The sequence below is a fragment of the Labeo rohita genome, unplaced genomic scaffold, assembly GCF_022985175.1.
Source record: "Labeo rohita strain BAU-BD-2019 unplaced genomic scaffold, IGBB_LRoh.1.0 scaffold_286, whole genome shotgun sequence".
Lineage (NCBI taxonomy): Eukaryota > Metazoa > Chordata > Actinopteri > Cypriniformes > Cyprinidae > Labeo > Labeo rohita.
In genome coordinates, this window is record NW_026129166.1 from 32,779 (window position 1) to 54,418 (window position 21,640).

The 21,640-nt window shown below is 34.2% G+C and overlaps 2 protein-coding genes, 1 long non-coding RNA gene and 1 pseudogene across 3 annotated transcripts; 1 reads left to right on the forward strand and 3 right to left on the reverse strand.

Annotated features, from left to right (window-relative positions):
* The window catches only part of LOC127160070 (zinc finger protein 850-like), a 41,688-nt pseudogene that overhangs the window by 4,213 nt on the left and 15,835 nt on the right, over positions 1–21,640 (forward strand).
* On the reverse strand, positions 3,058–9,772 carry LOC127160078 (gastrula zinc finger protein XlCGF49.1-like). Its single transcript, XM_051102747.1, has 3 exons — positions 9,499–9,772; positions 5,452–5,607; positions 3,058–3,773 (listed from the first exon to the last, which is right to left on the reverse strand). The coding sequence occupies exons 2-3, from the start codon at positions 5,558–5,560 to the stop codon at positions 3,058–3,060; spliced, it is 825 nt and encodes a 274-aa protein (XP_050958704.1). The 5' UTR covers positions 5,561–5,607; positions 9,499–9,772.
* LOC127160072 (gastrula zinc finger protein XlCGF57.1-like) lies at positions 10,303–15,651 on the reverse strand. The gene is made up of 3 exons (XM_051102743.1): positions 15,348–15,651; positions 13,216–13,926; positions 10,303–11,442 (listed from the first exon to the last, which is right to left on the reverse strand). The coding sequence occupies exons 1-3, from the start codon at positions 15,454–15,456 to the stop codon at positions 10,784–10,786; spliced, it is 1,479 nt and encodes a 492-aa protein (XP_050958700.1). The 5' UTR covers positions 15,457–15,651; the 3' UTR covers positions 10,303–10,783.
* On the reverse strand, positions 18,591–20,134 carry LOC127160077 (uncharacterized). Its single transcript, XR_007826644.1, has 2 exons — positions 19,726–20,134; positions 18,591–18,846 (listed from the first exon to the last, which is right to left on the reverse strand). It is a non-coding gene; the product is annotated as an uncharacterized LOC127160077 (long non-coding RNA).

Below are 21,640 nucleotides of genomic sequence, written 5' to 3' on the forward strand. Positions count from 1 at the left end.
AACATTTTTAAAGAAAAGAAGAGCCAAGAAATATTTCACCTGCACTCAGTGTGGAAAGAGTTTCACAAACAAACAACATCTTGTTGATCATATGAGAGTTCACACTGGAGAGAAACCATTCACGTGTGATCAGTGCGGGAAGAGTTTCACACAATCTTCAAATCTTAAAAGACACATCAGAATCCACACAGGAGAGAAGCTATTCACTTGTGATCAATGTGGGAAGAGTTTCACATTAAAAGATAGCCTTAATAGTCACATGAGGATCCACACCGGAGAGAGGCCGTTCACGTGCGATCAGTGCGGCAAAGTGGTATCTAGAGCGTCAAACCTGAAGAAACACCTGAGAGTTCATACAAAGGAGAAGCCACATTCGTGTTCTTTATGTGGAAAGAGATTTTCTCAGCTGCAAAACTTATATAGTCATGGGAAAATACATACTGATGTAAGAGACCATGTGTGCTTTGAGTGTGGGAAGGCTTTTATTTCAGCAAGCAGTTTAAAACTACACCAGAGGAGCCACACTGGAGAAAAACCTTACGAGTGTTCACACTGTGGCAAAAGATTCAGTGCATCATCACAACTGAGAAAACATGAGAGGATCCACACTGGAGAGAAACCTCATATGTGTTCACAATGCGGTATGAGATTCGGTGATTCAGGACAGCTGAAGAAACATGAGAGGGTCCACAGCAGAGAGAAGCTGCACACGTGTGATCAGTGCGGAAATAGTTTCACTTTTAAAAGTCACCTGAAGATACACATGAGGATTCATGCAGTGGAGAAACAAGATCAGCACAGTCAGAAATCACAGTAAGTATAGTTCATCTTTATGTGCTGAGCAACAAAGTCTGTTCTTTGAAAAATAACCACAGCAAAATCTCTCCTCTGCACCTATAGCTGGTGGTGGTGAGACAGTTTGTTTGTTGATCTTGTATAATATCTATTGGAAATAAAACTTATAATTTATAATTTTGGCAGAACTACCAGAAAGCATTAGTCCTGAAGAAACACCTGAAGATTCACACAAAGGAGAAAATTTATTCAAATTATTATAGCAGAAAATACATGGCGGTGTGTTATACAGAGAGGAAAAAAAAAAAACGTTTGAAGCATATTTCAGGGATTTGAATCTGATATTTATTTAACTTGTTCTTTGTTGTTTTTCATAAGAACATGTAGTTTTTCTTCCACTTCTACTCTTCCATGCAAATACAAGATATACACAGCTTTGAAACTGGCTACTTTGCTTCTCTTAGAAGTCAGTAAAGAGAGAGATCTGTCTTATTTGTTTGCATTTTTACTTAATTTTTTGTATTGCTTCCAGTAATTATTGATTAAACTCAGTACTCATTTCATCAACATCCCATTGTTTTTGTCCAGTTTTTATTTTTTAGCAAATAAACAATCAATCAGTTATTATATTGTTATGTTATTATAACACCCTATTTTGAGTAAAAATGGGAATAATAATACTTCTAAGTTTCTCTCCAGTGTAGGGGATTTTTTTTTCTCCGTGTCACTGAAAAAATAAATAAATAAAAGATAAAAGATATGTGTAAATTGTGCAGCCCTACAAACAGTCACAACAATCTCTTGTCACAGTTTAGATTTTATTATATGTTTCAGATTTTGGAATTCCATTAATATTGCTGCTCAAAATAGTCTCTCGTAACGTCATAAATTATCGTTTCACATTGATGATATTTTTAATTTATTTATTGAAATGAAAGAATGATAGAGAGAAAAAAGTGAAGTGGTAGAAACTGAATCCAAACGGTGTCTTTCTGGAGCTAAAAAAAAAAAAAGGTGTTTTGACTAATGTTTTAAAAAGCATCAATTACTAACAATATTAAGAGGATTTATCATTTCCATTTAATGTAGGCCTACTCTATTCTTCTTATTATTAGGCCTATTATTATTATTAGATTACATTTATTATTAAATGACATGAAATGCCCCGAAAATATAGTGCATCGCCCTTTTTTTATAATTATACTGTACAGCCTATAGTTGCATGTACTGTCTGTAGTTACATGTTCATTTTTTAACACCGGTCAGAAGCAGTGCTCTTAATTTTATTGTATGCAGAAAAAAATCAATGACAATAAAGGTTTTCAATTCAATTCAATTTTTTTTTTTTTTTAATAAATTTAAATCAAAACCCAAAACATCATGGCTTTTAACTATTAAAACGAAAAATTATTTTAAAAAAAATGTGCAAATACAATCAGTAGACCATTGTTGATAAAACAAAATTAAAAATTAAAACTTATGAGATTAATGTCTCTGACCTACTGACAAGTAGGGATGCCAGACCATGTACGCTGTAATTTTTGCCACAGAGATGCACTAAAAATAATGATGCAAAGTCTAATTCATTTCTGCGAACCTGTTCTTTTCGGGACAATTCGGCTCATTGAACTGGTTCAAAAAGCTGATTGATGGGTTCCTGGCGCCCTTAAACAGTGATGTCACTACGCTTCTCTTTTATAACAATTTAGTGTCATGTTGTATCAATAAAACTTTCAAATAATCTGTAATGGTGATATCTGACATAAAGGATCTGTGAATGAAATTGTAATTTCAGCAATATTTATTCACACAATATATATATATATATATATATATATATATATATATATTTTTTTTTTTTTGAAAGTTTCAATATGTGTTGACACAATTGATTTTAGCCTACAGCTTGGATAAGATTCCTAAACGTTCACACCTACAGCACACATTATAGACATTGATGCACAAAACCAGATATGTCGTACATGTCTAAAATATAAAGAAGGAATAAACCAGTCATTGAATTTGCTTAAACAACCTAAAAAATAATCTGCAAGCACAAAAGTAAAATTTATTTACATCTCTCAATAGAAAGGTTTTTGCAGGGTTTTAATAAAATTAATTCATTTATAGCAGTAATCATAAACAGCATATTTCCAGTATGTGCCTCAGGCTTGCCCACCATTGTCAAATCACTTGGTAATCCTCAGCAAACTTTGTACAATACAAAATATTTGCATAATACAGCTAAACATGTCTCCATTTTTACGGCGCCTTGCTGTGCTTGTTTTTAGTATGACTGTGTAGAGCAGATAAATGATTACAACGCTTCACATATGCAGGTCTCTCTCCAGTGTGGATCATCTCATGTGTTTTGAGATGTACTGACTGATTGAATCTCTTGTCACAGTGTGAACACTTATAAAGTTTCTCTTCAGCTTGTATCCTTTCATGCAGTTTTAAATAGTTTACTGAAGTAAAAGTCTTTTCACACTTAGAGCACATGTATTCTCTCACAGCAGTATGTATATTCTGATATACCTTCAAACTTTGTAGATGCCAAAAACACTTACCACACCAATGGCATGAATGTGGCTTCTCCTTTGTATGAACTTTCAAGTGTTTCTTCAGACCTGAAGCCCATAAATAAATTTTACCACATTGATCACATGCATGCTGCTTCTCTCTAGTGTGGATGTTCATGTGCTCCTTAAGGTTTGCTGATTGTGAGAAACTCTTCCCACATTGATCACAAGTGAACGGTTTCTCTCCAGTATGAATTCTCATGTGATGCTGAAGAGCTGTTGTGCTTGTCAAACTCTTTCCACACTGAGTGCAGGTGAAAGATTTCTTGGCTCTTCTTCTCTTTACATCTTTCTGTTTTGTTTTAGAGCAGCTTAAAGGTTTTTCTCCAGTTTTGACAGGATTTTTCTCCTCAACTTTACTTGATTCTTCATTCTCCTCTTTTTCTTCACACAACTCTGAAATAAAAGTGAAAATGGTCCATTTTCAGTAACTTGTTAAAAACTGTGAAATGTGAACATAAAAGAGAATCCTGATGTAACAGTGCAGGGCTCCAGATTAATATTTGGGAGCAGCACCAGAAGCTGATGTGGTAGTGCTGGGGGCTCCTGTAGGGGGTATGAAAATTAAAGATAATTTAACCCTTTCACACGTGAGTTTAAAATATTCTAGCTGAGCCCCCAGAGTGAGTTTTTTTAGGCGACCGTTATTTAGAACGTATAGCCTTACTGTTTCCATGGCGACGCGTCGTGTTTGTCACGTGATACAATGCAGCCACAATAGCGCTGTAGTACACATGTATCACTTTTATATCGTTTTCCCCTTTTATTAATATTCACAAACGTACTCACTGTATTATGAAATATCTGATATTCCGATTCTGAAATATGTGCAAGTAAATGTATTTGGAGGTTTAAACACTGTTATAATGAGCGTGTTAGTTGATCTATGCCGAGTGATGGGCGCCGCCATGTTCGCGTTGAATCCAAACTGTGGGATTTACAAAACGCAAATTCATCCTCTCCTCCCGAAAAAACATTAAAGTAAGTCTCTGGTGAGCTTGGAGAAGAGCAGAGTAAACTTTATAGTTACCTACACAATGTGTATATGATATCAATAAAACATGTCGTCAGATAACATTTGTAAGGATCATTATTGCCGCTTCCATAGACATCGGCGTGTATTTTGCAAACTATAAATGCATCGTTTTACTAGGACTTATCTGTATGTAAATGTCTGGAACCTAAAATAAGTATTATATGGTTGAAAACACGGAATAGTTGCGATAATATGACAAGTGCTCAGCGCGTCCGATCTGGCTCAGCGCCAGCCAAAGCGCCAAAGCAGATCTGAATTCAGCGGTTTATCACGTGACGCGCTGAACGTTCGAATCACACCGGTGTGATCGTACGCTCCAGGGACCAGCCAAGAATGATCACACTGGTGTGATCGTACGCGTGAAAGGGTTAATCATAAAATTCTTACTGTTTTGCGTTTGTAAGTGCAGTAACTAATTATACGTTTATTTCTTGGTAATACACATTTGACAGTAAAGCACTGAGCTTGAGATGGGAAGCATACAAATTTTACTTAGATTATCAGTAATGTGCAAAATCTAATTTTCATATATAAAATTAATATATTCTACTCTTACTAAATGTACCATTATTCTTCTATAGTGTTCTATAGAACTGACCAACAACTTAAGTGATCATGATTCAGACTTTTGTTACTACATACACAAAAATAGTGCAGAACTTTTAGTGCAAAAAAAAAAAAAAATATATATATATATATATAAGTCCAAATTATTATTTTGTAAATATTACATAAACAAACCCCATGTTACCATATGGAGAACTATTAAATATGTTTATACGTTCGATCAGCTACACAATTATCTAACATACATTTTGTTGAAAAAAGCGTCTCCTATTATTTGATCTGTATATTATTCAACAGATCGTTCTGCTCTAAAGATTGTTTCTGTTAAAGAAAATATATATAACTATATATATATATATATACTATAGATAGTTATATATATAACTTTATAACTATCAGTAATATTAAAACTTTGTAACCCTATTCTACCATAAACAGTCATGAAAAGATTAATAAAGAATAAACACCAACCTCCTTGTTCCTCCTGTTTTATTTTCCATGTTTCTGGTTCCTCTTGTTTTATTCTCCAGGGTTCTGGTTCACACATGTTCTCCTCACTCTCCTCTTTAACAAACACCATCTTCACAGCAGCAGATCTCAGTTCAGCTGATTCTCCTCCAGATGTTCCTGCTTGCATCAAAACTTAGTCACGACTGTGAATATGACAATATTACATGTATTTACTGACCTGATTAAAAAACTGTATTTTTCTATTAACAGAAACAACATTTCTGACAGTTTGTATTAAAACAGAATCAAGACTCTGAAAAGGAAAATAAAATAATAGTGTTCAGGTGCCCTAATTTGTTTTTCTTTAAAAACAAACAAACAAAAAAGCTGGTCTGCACAAATAGATGAAAAGGAAATAAAATAATAGATTCGCATGATTTTTAGTCAAATATTTCAGATTAGAGGGGAAAAACAAGTAAATTATTAGTCAAATATTTCAGTGTAAAAAAAAAAACACAACGCTACAGCATGTAAATGCAATTTAAGATCAATGAAAACACGTGACAATGATAAGATGTAGCCTAATAATAATAATAAAATAAAATAATGCAAAATTAAATCCAAAATATTTAACAGACAACAACACAACCATGGTAACCACAAATTGATAATGGTTTTGCTATACTATATTTTCACCATGTATTTGTGTCGTTGACCCTCCAGTTTTTCGCGATTCTGCAATCGCTGAAACCAACGCAAAATCAGCAAAGTCGCACTTTTTTGAGATTCTGCATAATTTGCCATTTCACAGCAAAATAATTGCAAAAATCTCTCTCTCTCACACACACAAAAAGGAAAACACTAAATTATAATCATTAATTAAAATATACCGAATTTTACTGAATCTGTAATGTATTATTTTCAACATACAGATATGCGTATATGTGATTGTTGTGTGTGAAACAGTGAACACAAAACTATCGCTGGAGTCTGCCATTGGACCAGCAAAGCAATTTCCCTGAAGCATTGGCTCTGATCTATCTTTATAGGGCTTAAACGGATCGCAGTTCGTGATACGTACGGACCACAGGGCTACGCTGTCTCTTAGCGCGCTATGAAGACTCTAAAGGTAAATCTTAACAACAGGTGTAGCTTTTCTACTCTTCCAGATTGCTTAAGATAAACCTTCTTACGTGCGACGTTACCGGGCGCTGTCCATGAAGGTGGTGCTTAACTGGTTGATATCGATGGCTCAAAAAAGGATTCACTCTATGCAGGGTCTGCTTCAGTGCGTTATGCGAGAAAGCTGTGTTATTTTTTAAAATAAATGTTATTATTATTATTGTTTTTTTTTTTCTTTCTTTTTTTTTCAATAAATACATTGGCGAGAAACATTTACTTTCGCTTTGCAACACACATCACGTAAAGGAAGAAACTAGGAAAGAAAAAAATATGCCCTGAGCACCTCCTAGCGGTCAACACATAAAATACAAGGGGAAACAAACATGAGACACTGGTTAGTAATTTTAAAGGGTTGATTGACCAGCAGATGCATCACACTGCTGGTGTAAAGGTCTAATTTCTGTTGGATGATCTAAACGAGCAACGCATGAAACAAATCATTAACAGCTACTATGCAGAAAAAAAAAAAGGAAAAAATTGGACCAACAAGATCTAAAATCCAAGAGACTGTACAGGTTTTTGCACACATTATGGGTCTGCGGACGGTGTTGTCTTTTATTTTGCACTATTCCCTGTATCACTGCCATAGTTTGACCAAACTCCCCACCACAATCATTCTCTTTAAATAAGCATTTAATGTCTAATGGTTTGCCAGGTGGTGTGCCTTTGGATAATAGATAGCAAAATTTGAAAACGCGAAATGCTGGAGGGACTGGGTTATACACATGGTAATCAATTAGCCACAACAATTATTAAGTATTAAGATTTTTCTATAAGCATATATTCAATATGTTATTATTGTACTCATTTTTACATTTAGGCAAGATAAAACAACACATGGTCCTAATGTAATACTTAATGTAATGTAATACAGTTTTTCTAAAATATACATCAATGGTACATAAAAGTTTACTGGGAAAATACTATATTATAGTACATGGAGAAAGAACATGATTATTTGAATTCATACAATATGTTTATTTGTGTAGTAGTGTGTTACATGTCATGCATGTCATTTTTTACACATTTACACTTTTAATTTGTATTAATTGTCTGGTAAGGCATCTCTTTAGTGTCCTAATTTAGGATTTCTATATATTGAGAGCAGCTAAAAGGCTTTTAATCAGCATGAATTAACATGTGTCTCTCAAAGTATCCTTTACGTGTGAAAGACTTTCCACATTGAGAGCAGATGAAAGGCTTTTCTGAGGAGTGAGTTACCAAATGATTCTTAAGTTGTCCTTTCTGTGTAAAACTCTTTCCACACTCAGAGCAGATGAAAGACTTTATCCCAGTATGAATTAACATGTGATTCCTCAGGATTCCTTTACATATGAAACTTTTTCCACACTGAGAGCAGGTAAAAGGTTTTATTCCAGTATGAATTAACATGTGAGTCTCAAGGTATCCTTTACGTGTGAAAGACTTTCCACACTCAGAGCAGACGAAAGGCTTTTCTGAAGAGTGAGTTACCAAATGATCTTTAAGGTGTCCTTTTTGTGTAAAACTATTTCCACACTGAGAGCAACTGAAGGGCTTTATTCCAGCATGAACTACCATGTGCTTTTTAAGGTTTGTTTTACGTGTGAAAGTGTTTCCACACTGAGAGCAGCTGAAAGGCTTTTCTGAAGAGTGAGTTAGCAAATGATCCTTAAGTTGTCTTTTCCGTGTGAAACTCTTTCCACAATGAGAGCAGGTAAAAGGCTTTATTCCAGCATGAATTAACATGTGAGTCTCAAGGTATCCTTTACGTGTGAAAGACTTTCCACACTCAGAGCAGCTGAAAGGCTTTTCTGAAGAGTGAGTTACCAAATGATCTTTAAGGTGTCCTTTTTGTGTAAAACTATTTCCACACTGAGAGCAACTGAAGGGCTTTATTCCAGCATGAACTAACATGTGCTTTTTAAGGTTTGTTTTACGTGTGAAAGTGTTTCCACACAGAGAGCAGCTGAAAGACCTTTTGACATCTGTTTTTTGATTGCTGCAACTCACTGGTTTTTCTCCATTGACATCATGATCTTTCTGAGACTGATATTTCTCCTCCACCTCATTCAGATCTTGTTGTTCTTCTTTCACTTTCATCAGGCCTAATATGAAACCATTAAAAAGATGAAACTCAATTGGGACATTTGGAAACACTGGACATTGTGACTTTTGTGAAAACAACTAAAAACAGTATTATGCTGAAAGGTGAGTAGTTGGTGCTGTCACTTTGTAAAGAAACACTACTCATCTGTAGGCTAAGGCTGAACACGTAATAGACATGCACATGATATTACAAATGGTGATCATTTTCACAGTGCTGTTGCTTGTATGTTTATAGCAATGTTATCATTATGATTATTTTTAAGATTTATTTTAAGCATGTTTGCCTTTTTTAATAGGGTAGGACAGCATTTCAGACAGGGAGTAAAGTGTGAGAGAGGGGCTGTATCAGGAAAGGTGAGCGAGCCGGGATTCGAACTTGGGACACCCGAAGCTCAATGATACTTCATAAGTACTGCCCACAAGGCTATTGGTGTTGACAAAACTATGTTAAGTTTGGTCAGTGGCTTGATTAACTGACACACACACACACACACACACACACACACACACACACACACACACACACACACACACACACACAAAGGCTCCTGAGATGCTCTGAGTTCAACACAGTTTTATGATTGCAAAAAACAAAAATCAAGTCTAATAATGAAACCTTCTCTGTGTCGGTTCAGTCACATTTCCATAAAAACGTTCAAACACTGATTCAAGAGTTTTTAATGATAGTTAAAGTCTTATTTGTTTTCTTTTATATTAAGGACACTCTGTGTTTAAAGCTTTTTAAGCCTAATATACCACAAACAGTCATTAAAGATGAATCAAAGTGTAAACGCCAACCTCCTTGTTCCTCCTGTTTTATTTTCCAGGGTTCTGGTTCCTCTTGTCCTCCTCACTCTCCTCTTTAACAAACACCATCTTCACAGCAGCAGATCTCAGTTCAGATGATTCTCCTCCAGATATTCCTGCTTTCTTAAGAACTTAGTCACGACTACGAGAATGAGAATATTACAGGTATTTATGGCCTGTTTCAACAGAAACAACATTTCTAACAGTTTGTATTAAAACGGCATCCCGATAAAACAACTGAGAGCGCGATGAAACTAATCTTCTTCCTCTGAGCTTTAATAGTGTTTGACAAACAAGCGTATGTGTCTTAGCGCCACCCGCTGGACTGGAGTGTGGAGGGAAAATAATTAGTGCCTGTGCAAAGTGCTACACAGTGCTACAAAAAGTGTGAATTAAGGTATGTGTGCATACAAAATCTACAATTTTATTCAGACTTCAGAATAAACATTTTGTTATTGCAATACATATCTTGGGGATCTTGTACATCTGATGCTCGCTACTGTAATGAATACAATGCTTTTTTAATAGGCTTTAATAGGAAATTCACAACATTAACCAAATGTTCTTTTACATGACTTTTCATTATGTTGGCACTGATGTTTTCATTGACATAAGTACTTGCCTTTGAGAACTAAAGACTTTGAATAAATTACAGGCTTTTGCAGGTAATCCAATGTGGGGTGCTGTTTGTACGAATTGCATTGAGAAAAGCACATACTTCTTTGCAAATATTATGGATGATTCTAGAAATGCACAAAAGCAACTGAGAAAAAACTGTAACATTAGTGCTAATTAATCAATACTGTTTTAATACTGGTTATTCATTCCTAATGCAAGAGAAGCTCAGACACATCAGCTGCAAAGCTACATGACAGTATATCTTGCATCTGCATTTCCTAAATACATCACAAGTGGAAAAATAACTAGTCATTTTAAAAGCAACAGTGAAGAACAATATTAAAAATAATTCTAAGTCTCACTTAAGTGTTACAACCTCTTCTTCAGTTTCCTGAACAAGATCAATATGAAACTCATAAGAAAGAACCTTGATATAATTTATATCATGAATCAAAATGATATATAAAAAAACTTTTTGACATTGTTCTTTGGCAAAGAAACTCCATTTTTGAGTTGATCTGAATCTCACAGTTGAATCTGGTTCAAAGCTGTCATTTTCAGATTTATCCACTCTAAAAATAGCAGTTTCAGGCTCCTAAAATGTTGGATACTTCTGGATGAAATACCAATAAGTTACAAAATATATTCAAGTATCTAGCTAAATGTGTCTCCATGTGCATGAAGCCTTAATGTGATATTTTTTTGTATGAATGTGTAGAGCAGATGAATTATTGAAACACTTCCCACATTCAGTGCAGTGATACGGTTTCTCTCCAGTGTGGATCCTCTCGTGTGTTTTCAGATGTGCTGACTGACTAAATCTTTTGTCACAGTGTGAACACTCATAAGGTTTTTCTCTAGTGTGGATCCTCTCGTGTCTTTTCAGGTCTCCTGGCTTAATGAATCTCTTGTTGCAGTGTGAACACTTAAAAGGTTTCTCCCCAGTGTGGATCCTCTCATGTGTTTTCAGATTTGATGACCGACTAAATGTCTTGTGACAGTGTAAACACTTGTAAGGTTTTTCTCCAGTGTGGACGTTCATGTGTTTATTAAAATTTTCTGATTGTGTAAAACTTTTCCCACGCTGATCACAAGTGAACGGCTTCTCTCCTTCATGAACTCTCATGTGATGCTCAAGACTTGTTTTGTGTGTCAAACTCTTTCCACACTGAGTGCAAATGAAAGATTTCCTGGCTCTTCTTTTCTTAAAGTTTTTCTGTTTGGTTTGAGAGCAACTCAAAAGTTTTCCAGTTTTGACATGATTTTTCTCCTCAGCTTCACTTGATTCTTCATTCTCCTCTTTTACTTCAATCAACTCTGAAATAAAAGTTAAAAATAATAAAAAAAATTTCAGTAACTTGTTAAAAGCTGAGAAATGTAAACATAAATGTGAACCCTGATATAACAGTGCATGGCTCCAGACCAACATTTGAGAGCAGTGCCACTAAGTTCTTTAGATGGTTGCACCAGAAGCAGATTTGGTAGAGCTGGTGTGTGGGCTATCAAAAATAAAGATAATTTATTCATCTGTTTTACTACCATTATTCTTGTATAATGTTATATAGAACTGACCGACAACTTCAGTGATTATAATTGATTTGTAATTTAGTCACAAAGTGAAGAAAAATTTGGTGATTTGTGACATTACTACAAAAAAAAGTACAAAACATTGATAACATTTGATTTTTAGATGATTTGATATTTTAAAATAGTGATTTTAGAATTTCAAAATACAAAATGAAAAAGTTGAAATTAATGACTGCTTTCATCTGTTATGGTGAAAATTTGAAGTATTTTTTAATTTTACTGTGTTTACGGGGCAGTAGGCAGTCAGCAGTAAGCAAGTATGCCATTTCGAACACAGCCATTGTTTCCCCTGCTCAGGGAGTAGGAAGCAATGAACACCTGTCTAGGGATCAGTGATCTGAATCAGGTGTGTTAACTAAATGAGACAGGCAAACCCTGATCAAACAACCTGAACCAGCTAATTAATCTCTTAGGTAGCACTTGATAAATAGCTACAGACAGCTGGGTTGGAGCAGGGCTGAAACCTTAATGAGGTGTCTTAAGATCAGATTTGCATTTAGGCAAGTTGTGCACTCATGGGTTAAATGTAATCTCATTTTATTTCAGTTTTCCCAATCTTTTTTTTTCATAGGCTTTTGTTTCATCGCATCAGCGGCATGGAGGGCGGCAGGTCAACAGTAAAATTCTGCGGCTTTTGCAGAGCAAACTGAGAAGCCCATATCGTGTACAACTCACACAATTAAAAAGACTCCTTTGGATACGTGACATGCCCTTACTTGTACAAGTATGTCTGCCCCCTGTGTGGCACCACGGGACGCAGCGCCCATACGATTAAATACTGCCCACTTGTGCATTGCATTCTGTGAAACAGCATCCCATGCAGTGTCTTCAGATGCATACATCAAATTACAGCAAATCTGGGTATTCCATAATTTGCATACTATTCACAGTATACAAATAGCACATACTGCAATATAGTATGAGTTGTATGGTAGTATGCCATTCAGAACACAGTGTCTATACTGATTTCAGTGTACTTGAGTTATTTTAGCAGATTCTGACAAAGATAGGTCATCTGGGTGTTCCATGCATACAGAAAATTTGCATACTATGCACAGTATACATACTGAATACTGCAGAAACTGCAGAAGTATGATAGTATTTTTATTGTTTACCACAAAATTATATTTTGATAAACACTGTGTTTTGTCCCATTAAAAATAACATTTAAATGGGATCATCTCTTTAGAGCTTTAAATATGGAAATATTTGTGTGGAATACTTGAAAGTTGTTAAAGTGCCTGAATTTCTCTTTCAAAAGGTTGTACAAACTCTGAAATTTATGATGTAAAAAACATTGGGCTATTTCTGCCACAATCTGCTGGTTTTGAAGATGGAGATGAATTTTATTCACTGTGAAAATTTTAGATAATATTTATTTGCCGTGTCATTGGTAATGACTGGTTGAGAATTATTTATCCAGATTATATTTCATTGCTTGATGCATTATTGTGGATGCGGCATCAGACCTGAAAGTGCCGGATCTGAAGATGATCTACTTACTGTGATTGTTTTTTGTATGACTTTGTAGAGCAGATGAATGATTGAAACACTTCCCACATGCAGTGCAGTGATACGGTTTCTCTCCGGTGTGGATCCTCTCATGGGTTTTCAGGGTACCAAACTGAATGAATCTTTTGTCACAGTGTGAACACTTATAAGGTTTCTCTCCAGTGTGGATGTTCAGGTGTACCTTAAGGTTTGCTAAGTGTGCAAAACTATTTCCACATTGATCACATGTGAATGGCTTCTCTCCAGTATGAACTCTCATATGTGCCATAAGGCTTCCTTTTTGTATGAAACTCTTCCCGCACTGAGCGCATGTGTGCGGTTTCTCTCTAGTATGGATGTTCATGTGTTTCTTAAGGTTTGCTGAGTGTGAGAAACTCTTCCCACACTGATCACAAGCAAATGGTTTCTCTCCAGTATGAACTCTTATATGCCCCGTAAGGTGTACTTTTAGTGTGAAACTCTTTCCGCACTGATCACATGCGTACGGTTTCTCTCCATTGTGAATTCTCATGTGAACATTAAGACTATATTTGGTTGTCAAAGTCTTTCCACACTGAGTGCAGGTGAAAGATTTCTTGGCTCTTCTCTTCTTTACATCTTTCTGTTTGGTTTGAAAGCAACTCAAAGGTTTTTCTCCAGTTTTGTCATTTTTCTCCTCAACTTCATTTATTTCTTTGTTCTCCTTAATTTCTTCAATAGACTCTAAAATAAAAGCAAAAAGAGTTCATTTGTCAGTAACTTGGAAAAAAAAGTGAAATGTGAAAGTACATAAAAGTGAACCCAGGTATAAGTGTAAAGACAATTTCTATACAAAATTTTGTCCCTTTTGATGCAATTTTATAAATTATACTTCCCTGAAACATTTCATGAATGAGGTACATTAATCTACAAAACATCATTTTTTAAACATTTTAGACACAAATCCCATGTTTCTATAAGGAAAACTATTAAATATGTTTGATCAACATAAAATGTATCTAACATACATTTTGTTAGAAAAAAAAACTGTCCCTTATTTGCTGCTCCATCTATATTATTCAACAGCCCTAAAGATTGTTTCAAACTAAATCTAAAACTACTTTATCTGTATTATCAACCCCATGGATTTGAAGACCACACGGTTTTTTTCTTGATGACCACAAAAATAATTAAAAATACTTCACGAATAAGGTCATTTTGCAAATGGCTCTACTTATAAGAATACAGATTATGTGATCAGTTAGCTCTGAGACACTGTTTATGATTTATAGAGATTAAAGAAAATGAGCAGGCGGATTTTTATCACACACTGCCAACACACATTTATATTCAAACAGCATGTAAAACTGAATTTTGCATAATAGGTGCAACTTTAAAGTGAGAACAACAAAAGACAAATTCAAAATCATTAACTTCTCTTGACTAAAGGACTTTTGCAGATTTAATAAGAAACAAAGAAAGTTTAATTTTTACTGTAAAGTCTATGCTGTTTTATTTTATATTTGATTATTCATTTCTGTAGTAGGTTGTTAACTGAATACTTTAGACTTGCATTACAAAAACCCTTGAAGTACAGTTTCTTTCATTTGTATCTTTTTATTCTATTGCATTTGTCCTTTGTTTATTACAGACTGTTTAATTATTTTCAACAACCAACTTTTTTTTTTTTTTTTTTTTTAATTTATTTATTTATTTACCAAACTTAGTTACCCTAGTACTCTGCTGTGGTATTGGGAATGTGAAATTTCGCTGGTCTCTAGATGTCACGGCAACCTTATTATATACAGAAAATATACATTTGATAAATAACACTATCTTTAAATAAACATTCACATATAACGTTGTGGGCATATGGCCTATTCATAATGTGTTAAATAAATGTGTCAAATAATTGTGATTACAATACTGACCCAAATAATCGTGATTATGATTTCTGCCATAATCAAGCAGCCCTAGCAAAAACTGTAGTCTACCACATCCAGTTCTTGCAAACAAATGTTCTGTATGTGTTTTATGGCCTTATTTCAGTGACTTTTTTTCACTAACCATGCATAAACGTTTTTTCAAAATAAGTTTAAAGCTTTGTAAGCCTAATGTACCACAAACAGTCATTAAAGATGAATGAAGAATAAACACCAATTAACCTCCTTTTTCTTCATGTTTTATCCTCCAGGTTTCTGGTTCCTCTTGTTTTATTCTCCAGGGTTCTGGTTCACTCATGTTCTCCTCACTCTCTTCTTTAATAAACACCATCTTCACAGCAGCAGATCTCAGTTCATTCTCCTCCAGATATTCCTGCCTGCTTGAAAACTTAATCACAACTATGACAATAACGGTACTACAGCTATTTATTGATCTGATTCAAAAAACTGTATTTAAATTTCTAATAGATTGTATTAAAACAGCATCACGATAAAACGCAGTGAGAGATAGCGCAGTGAAACTTTCTCTGAGGTTTAATGGTGTTTGTCAAACAAATGTTTGTGTTTTAGCGCCACCCGCTGTACTGGAGTGTGAAACGTCGAGAGGAGGAAAATAATACGGGGAATGTTTACTTACTACAATAATGTGCGCTGATTTTTTTTTTTTTTTTTTAATTAATGCAGGCCTGTTACATTCTTCTTGTATAATATTAGGCCTATTAGGTTACTTTTATTCTTAAATTACAATTAATTTGCCCCGCAATAATTTCATTTCACTGTCACTAGCTTACTCCTCAATAAACAGGTGTAGTCATTTATACAATTAATAATTAAAATGATTAACACTGCAGTCATTAATGAAAACTAAGAGCAACTTATTATGCACCGGGTTTTTTTAAAAAATACGTTTCTTATGTTTTTTACTGCTGGCCGCAAGATAAATATTAAAGGAATAAATGAAGAGCTCTTTTCCAAAACACGATAAACGCACTGATCTATGGATAAACAAAATTGAGTTCCTGCCAAAATCAGTATTGTATCTGGTCGTTATTAAAAAGGCAGTTTTTAATTTTACGCAAAATGCGATCTTGGCCGTGTTATTTTGTCATGTTTTCTCCCTTTTTTTCCAAAACGCGACAAGCGCCAGTTTCCCTTTTCTGCAAAATGCGATACATCCGCTCAACCAATCACAGCGCAGCATTTCATGCATTGTCAACAGTAAAGGCGGCGCTTTGAATACACACCGCATCCTAGTTTTCAACGTTGAGTAATGAATCACAGACATGTTTGACGAATTCTTTCATAAACAAAGTGTAGAAAGAGTGTAAATAAGAGATTCATTGAGCAGTGTAGAGAGTTTCGTTGATTTTAATTTTGTGATATCGCGATGAACTAAGATGATTGACAGCTTTTAATGATTTTAAGGGAGTTTGTAAATGAGATATTGATTTAATACAACAGCTAAATAAACATGAAGTAAATATTAAGTGACTTGCATTGTCTGACTATAACACTATTGCCTGATTTTGCTCTATTTCATCTTCAAAAATAGTTTGAAACAAAGTCACAACTGAGCCGCTGCGCATCTCCATTCAAACACAGCGCTGTTTCGTTTACGAATGAACGGGCATTTTCTAGTGAGTCAATGAATCATTTACCCATTCATAAAAATAATCACTTGCTTTATTCCTGAATGATTCAGCCGTTCGAACGAACCAAATGAATGATATGACAGAAATTAAATCAGTGACTTACCGCCACCTACTGGCAGTATTTCATTTTTATCTTCTTTTTAGTTATTAAAATCATTTAATATTTCTATGTTCAAAATTGTATATTTAAAACATTAATCTGAACAAGAGTTTATGAATTTGATTGCACTTATGCCATCTCTTTCCATCATACTTTCTCTAAAAAGAAAAGTAAGCGTAGACCCCTAATGGATGTGTTGCATTTTGGGAAAAAATAATCAGTTTTTATAATAAATCTTTGAAAAATCAGAATCTAGATTTTAGTTGTTTATGTTATTATAACCTAAAGATGCTATGTGAAAGTTTAAAACAGAAAATAGTGGTTTTCATCTTGCCACTTTCTTGGTAAAAAAAACACATTTTTACTCAAATTAATCAAAATGGATTTATAGCATTTTGGAAAAGACCGGGAGCATCACTAACTGACAGCCAAAACAATGAACACAGTACTAGTTTTTAGGATACGTGTGTTAGAATATAATATCTAATCAACTGTCAAGATTCAGTCTGGTTGAGCGATGGAGCACAGGAGTCAGGATCCTGGACCAGTGAATAAATGACGACACACAGAAGTGCAATTCTCTCAAGGGTACTTTATTAAGAGAGGTCAGTTAAGGTAATAGAGAATACATGTAGATAAGAGAATGTATAGTAGAGAATATATATTGAATATATATTGGTTGTCAGCAGAAATACGGAAAGATAAAACATCACATCCATATAAGGATGTACAACATGTCTCATGATTCTTAGGACTAGACTTACGTCATGTCTGCAGTCTATCTTCCCAAGTTAGTATGAGAGGGCCACAGGATGTTGGGATTCTTACAATCTCACTGTGTGTGTAAATTAATTTTTACTTCAACAATGTTTATGGTCTTTTCAGGGACAATATAAAGCGATATATTGAAATTGTTTAGGTGGGTGTGTCTGCTGCACACTGACAATACAGGTAACTAATCAAGCACAAAATATATTTCTTTATGTATGTAATTATGCAGGAAATATTAAACATGAACTGGTATGATCCATTATTAGTATTCGAAACTGATTTGAATATACAATACATATTACAACACAAGCCTTACTATGTTGCTCTATATTGTGCAAGCTTCATGTCCAAGTCCATAATTACATAAACAGTGAATAAATGTACATGATGAATTAAGGTATACACACAAAGAAAGTATAACATTTTATTCAGATTTCAGAAAATGCACACTGTCATTTGTAACACATTTGTCGAGGATCTCGTACTGTGATTGTTTTTTGTATGTCTGTGTAGACCAGATGAACGACTGAAATGCTTCCCACATGCAGTGCAGTGAAACGGTTTCTCTCCGGTGTGGATCCTCTCATGTGTTTTCAGATTCGATGGATGACTGAATCTCTTCTCACAGCGTGAACACTGATAAGGTTTCTCTCCTGTGTGAATGTTCATGTGTGCCTTAATGTTTGCTAAGTGTGCAAAACTCTTTCCACACTGAAAACATGTGAATGGCTTCTCTCCTGTATGAACTCTCATATGTGACATAAGGCTTCCTTTTTGTGTGAAACTCTTCCCGCACTGATCGCACGCGTGCGGTTTCTCTCCAGTATGGACTACCTTGTGTTTCTTCAGGTGTCTTGACTGACTGAATCTCTTGTCACAGTGTAAACACTGATAGGGTTTCTCTCCAGTGTGAATGTTCATGTGATCCTTAAATCTTAACGATTTTGTGAAACTCTTCCCACACTGATCACACGTAAATGCTTTCTCTTCAATATGAACTTTCATGTGACGCTCAAGATTAAATTTGCTTGTCAAACTCTTTCCACACTGAGTGCAGATGAAGCATTTCTTGGCTCCTCCTTTCTTTAAATTTTTCTGTTTGGTTTGAGAGCAACTCAAAGGTTTTTTTCTCCAGTTTTGACATGATTTGTCTCCTCATCTCTCAATTCTTCGTTATCCTCACTTTCTTCAATAAACTCTAAAATAAAAGCAAAAACAGTTTATTTGTTAGTAGCTTGAAAAACAAAAAAAACAAACAAACAAAAAAAAAAAGTGCACCATGGTGTAAGTGTTAAGACAATTTCTATACAAAAATGTTCCTTTTGATTCAATTTTATATATTTTAATTCAGTTTTTATGAATGAAATATATTGATTTTCAAAATAACATTTTTACAACATTATAGTATAGACAAATCCTATGTTTCTACAACAAGAAATATTGAATGATTGATCAGCTACACTATTAACTAACATACATTTTGTTAAAAAAAGTGTTCCTTATTATTTTCTGCTCCATTTATATCATGCAACAGCTCTAAAAATTGTTTCTATTACAACAAACAAAATCTAAAACTGCATCAGATGCGTTCTTGCTCCACCCCTTTATCAAAAATACATCAAAAGGTGTCTTGTGTGAACTTGATGCAGCCAGGTATCCCAGAATGCATTTCACACCAACCAGCAAGTCTTAATGGCGGAGAAGAAAACCCACTTAATTTTTAAAATATTACTGTTATTGTGTCAGTTTTAAGAGTATTTCAAGTGAGAAAGTAGTTTCTTAAAACTCAGATCTGTGGTTTATTTATAAAGAAAGCTGAGTGGAAGGATTTATGCAAGAATTCATAACAAAGAGATTTCTAGGCATTCATTTTATCTTATTTGACACCTGATGTGTGCAGTTTACTTTGCTTGCTTTAAAAGAAACATTATCTTCTTCAGTAACATTTTCTGTTTGCAGTCTTATTTTCCACTGCTAGATTATGCTTACTCCAGGCTTAATTTAAACCCTGTCTGTTTGTTGCAAGCATAGTATGCCACAAATAGTTGTTAAAGACAAATAAGAATTAAACACCAACCTCCTTGTTCTTCATGTTTTATTCTGCACAGTTCTTGTTCCTCATGTTTTATTGTCCAGGGTTCTTGTTCCTCGTGTTTTATTTTCCAGGTTTCTGGTTCCTCTTGTTTTATTCTCCAGGTTTCTGGTTCACTCATGTTCTCCTCACTCTCCTCTTTAACAAACACCATCTTCACAGCAGCAGATCTCAGTTCAGCTGATTCTCCTCCAGATATTCCTGCTTGCTTCAGAACTTAGTCACGACTATAAGGATGAGAATATTACAGGTATTTGCTGACCTGATTCAAAAACTTAAAAAAAAAAAAAATATTTACAGAAAACTACATTTCTAACAGTTTGTATTAAACGAGCATCACAACAAAACAACAGAGACGGCGGTGAAACTAATCTTCTTCCTCTGAGATTTAATGGTGTTTGTCAAACAAACGTATGTGTTTTAGCGCCACCCGCTGGACTGGAGTGTGAAGCGTCGAGAGGAGGGAAAATAATATTTTGTGCGTCTACAAGGCGCGCTGATTTGTTTTCCTTAAAAAAAAGCCGATCTGCACAAATAAATTAGAAGAACGTAAAAGTATAGACTCTAGTGGTAATTGATCAGCATCAATAGTCTTCGTGAGTGAAGATTAGAGGAGAAAAACGAGCGAATTTATTAGTCAAATATTTAATTGGAAATCACGCAAAGTTGCAGCATGTAAATATGGAAATCAAGATCAATAAAAACACATGATAATGATAAGATGAAGCTTTATGAAAAAACGAACTAAATTAATGTTGAAAAACAACAATCTTGGTATGTGTCCGTCTAAATATCTGAGCTGTGTCTGAAAACAGATAATGAATCCAGATTTCACAAGAATTCCATATTGACAAAATAAGATCTTTTGAAAATATTTCTGAACAGATAAAACAACCTAAAAAGGCCTCCAAGATCTTTTACCCTGCTAAATAAATAAATAATTAAATATACTGAATAAAATCCAGAAAGACACCATCACAAATGTGTAATGAGTTTTACATGTTATAATAGGCTTTGTACTGGTTTTAAAAGAAAATGTAATGACCCTGTGGGTTTTAATGGTTATTGGTCTATTGGTGGCTTGTTAAAACCACTAAATCCTAATAGAATATGTCCCAAAACACACTGCAGAAAACCATTTTTTTTTAAAGTTGATTGTTTGTGAATTTAAAATTTGAAGAACTTCTTTTTATTATTTATTTATTTTTTATTTTATTTATTTATTTATTTTTTTAGCAGGGTATATTGGGTCATGGTTGTGCAGTATAGTTACTGATGTACCGCAGGGTGATCACATCAGAGGAAAGAGGTTAAGGAAACATATACTAGTATTATATGGGAACATTATATTAACATTTTAACATTTAAAAATAACATTATAATAATGTTATACAAACCAACAACTAAAGTTTTATTTTCATTAAGAAAACTTTCCTGGCCAACCAAAAACAAACCATAAAAAATAACATATTGAGAACCAAAAACTAATGTTCTGGAAACCAAATTTGTTAGCTGGGAGTAGACTTACCTGCAAAACTAACTTACAAAACCAAACAAAATCAAAATAAATAAATGCAAAAAAAAAAATTAATTAATTAATTAAATATAAAAATTCACATGCTCGCTGACTGAATGAACTCATGCTAGTGATGACGTCAACAAGGGCAGATTAAAAACAACAAAATAAGTATATTAAACAAAAAAAAAAAAAAAAAAAAAACACATCAAACAAAAATAAGGTTACTAACAGACAAACTCCATCTCATTCAATCTCAGTCACATGTATAGTAAAATATTAGGCAATTAAAAGCTTTATTAAGAAACTTAAAACAGAATGTGCTTTCGGTAATGGGTAACAGCACATGAACGGTTTGTAAAAAGCTTCTACTTTCATTCATGC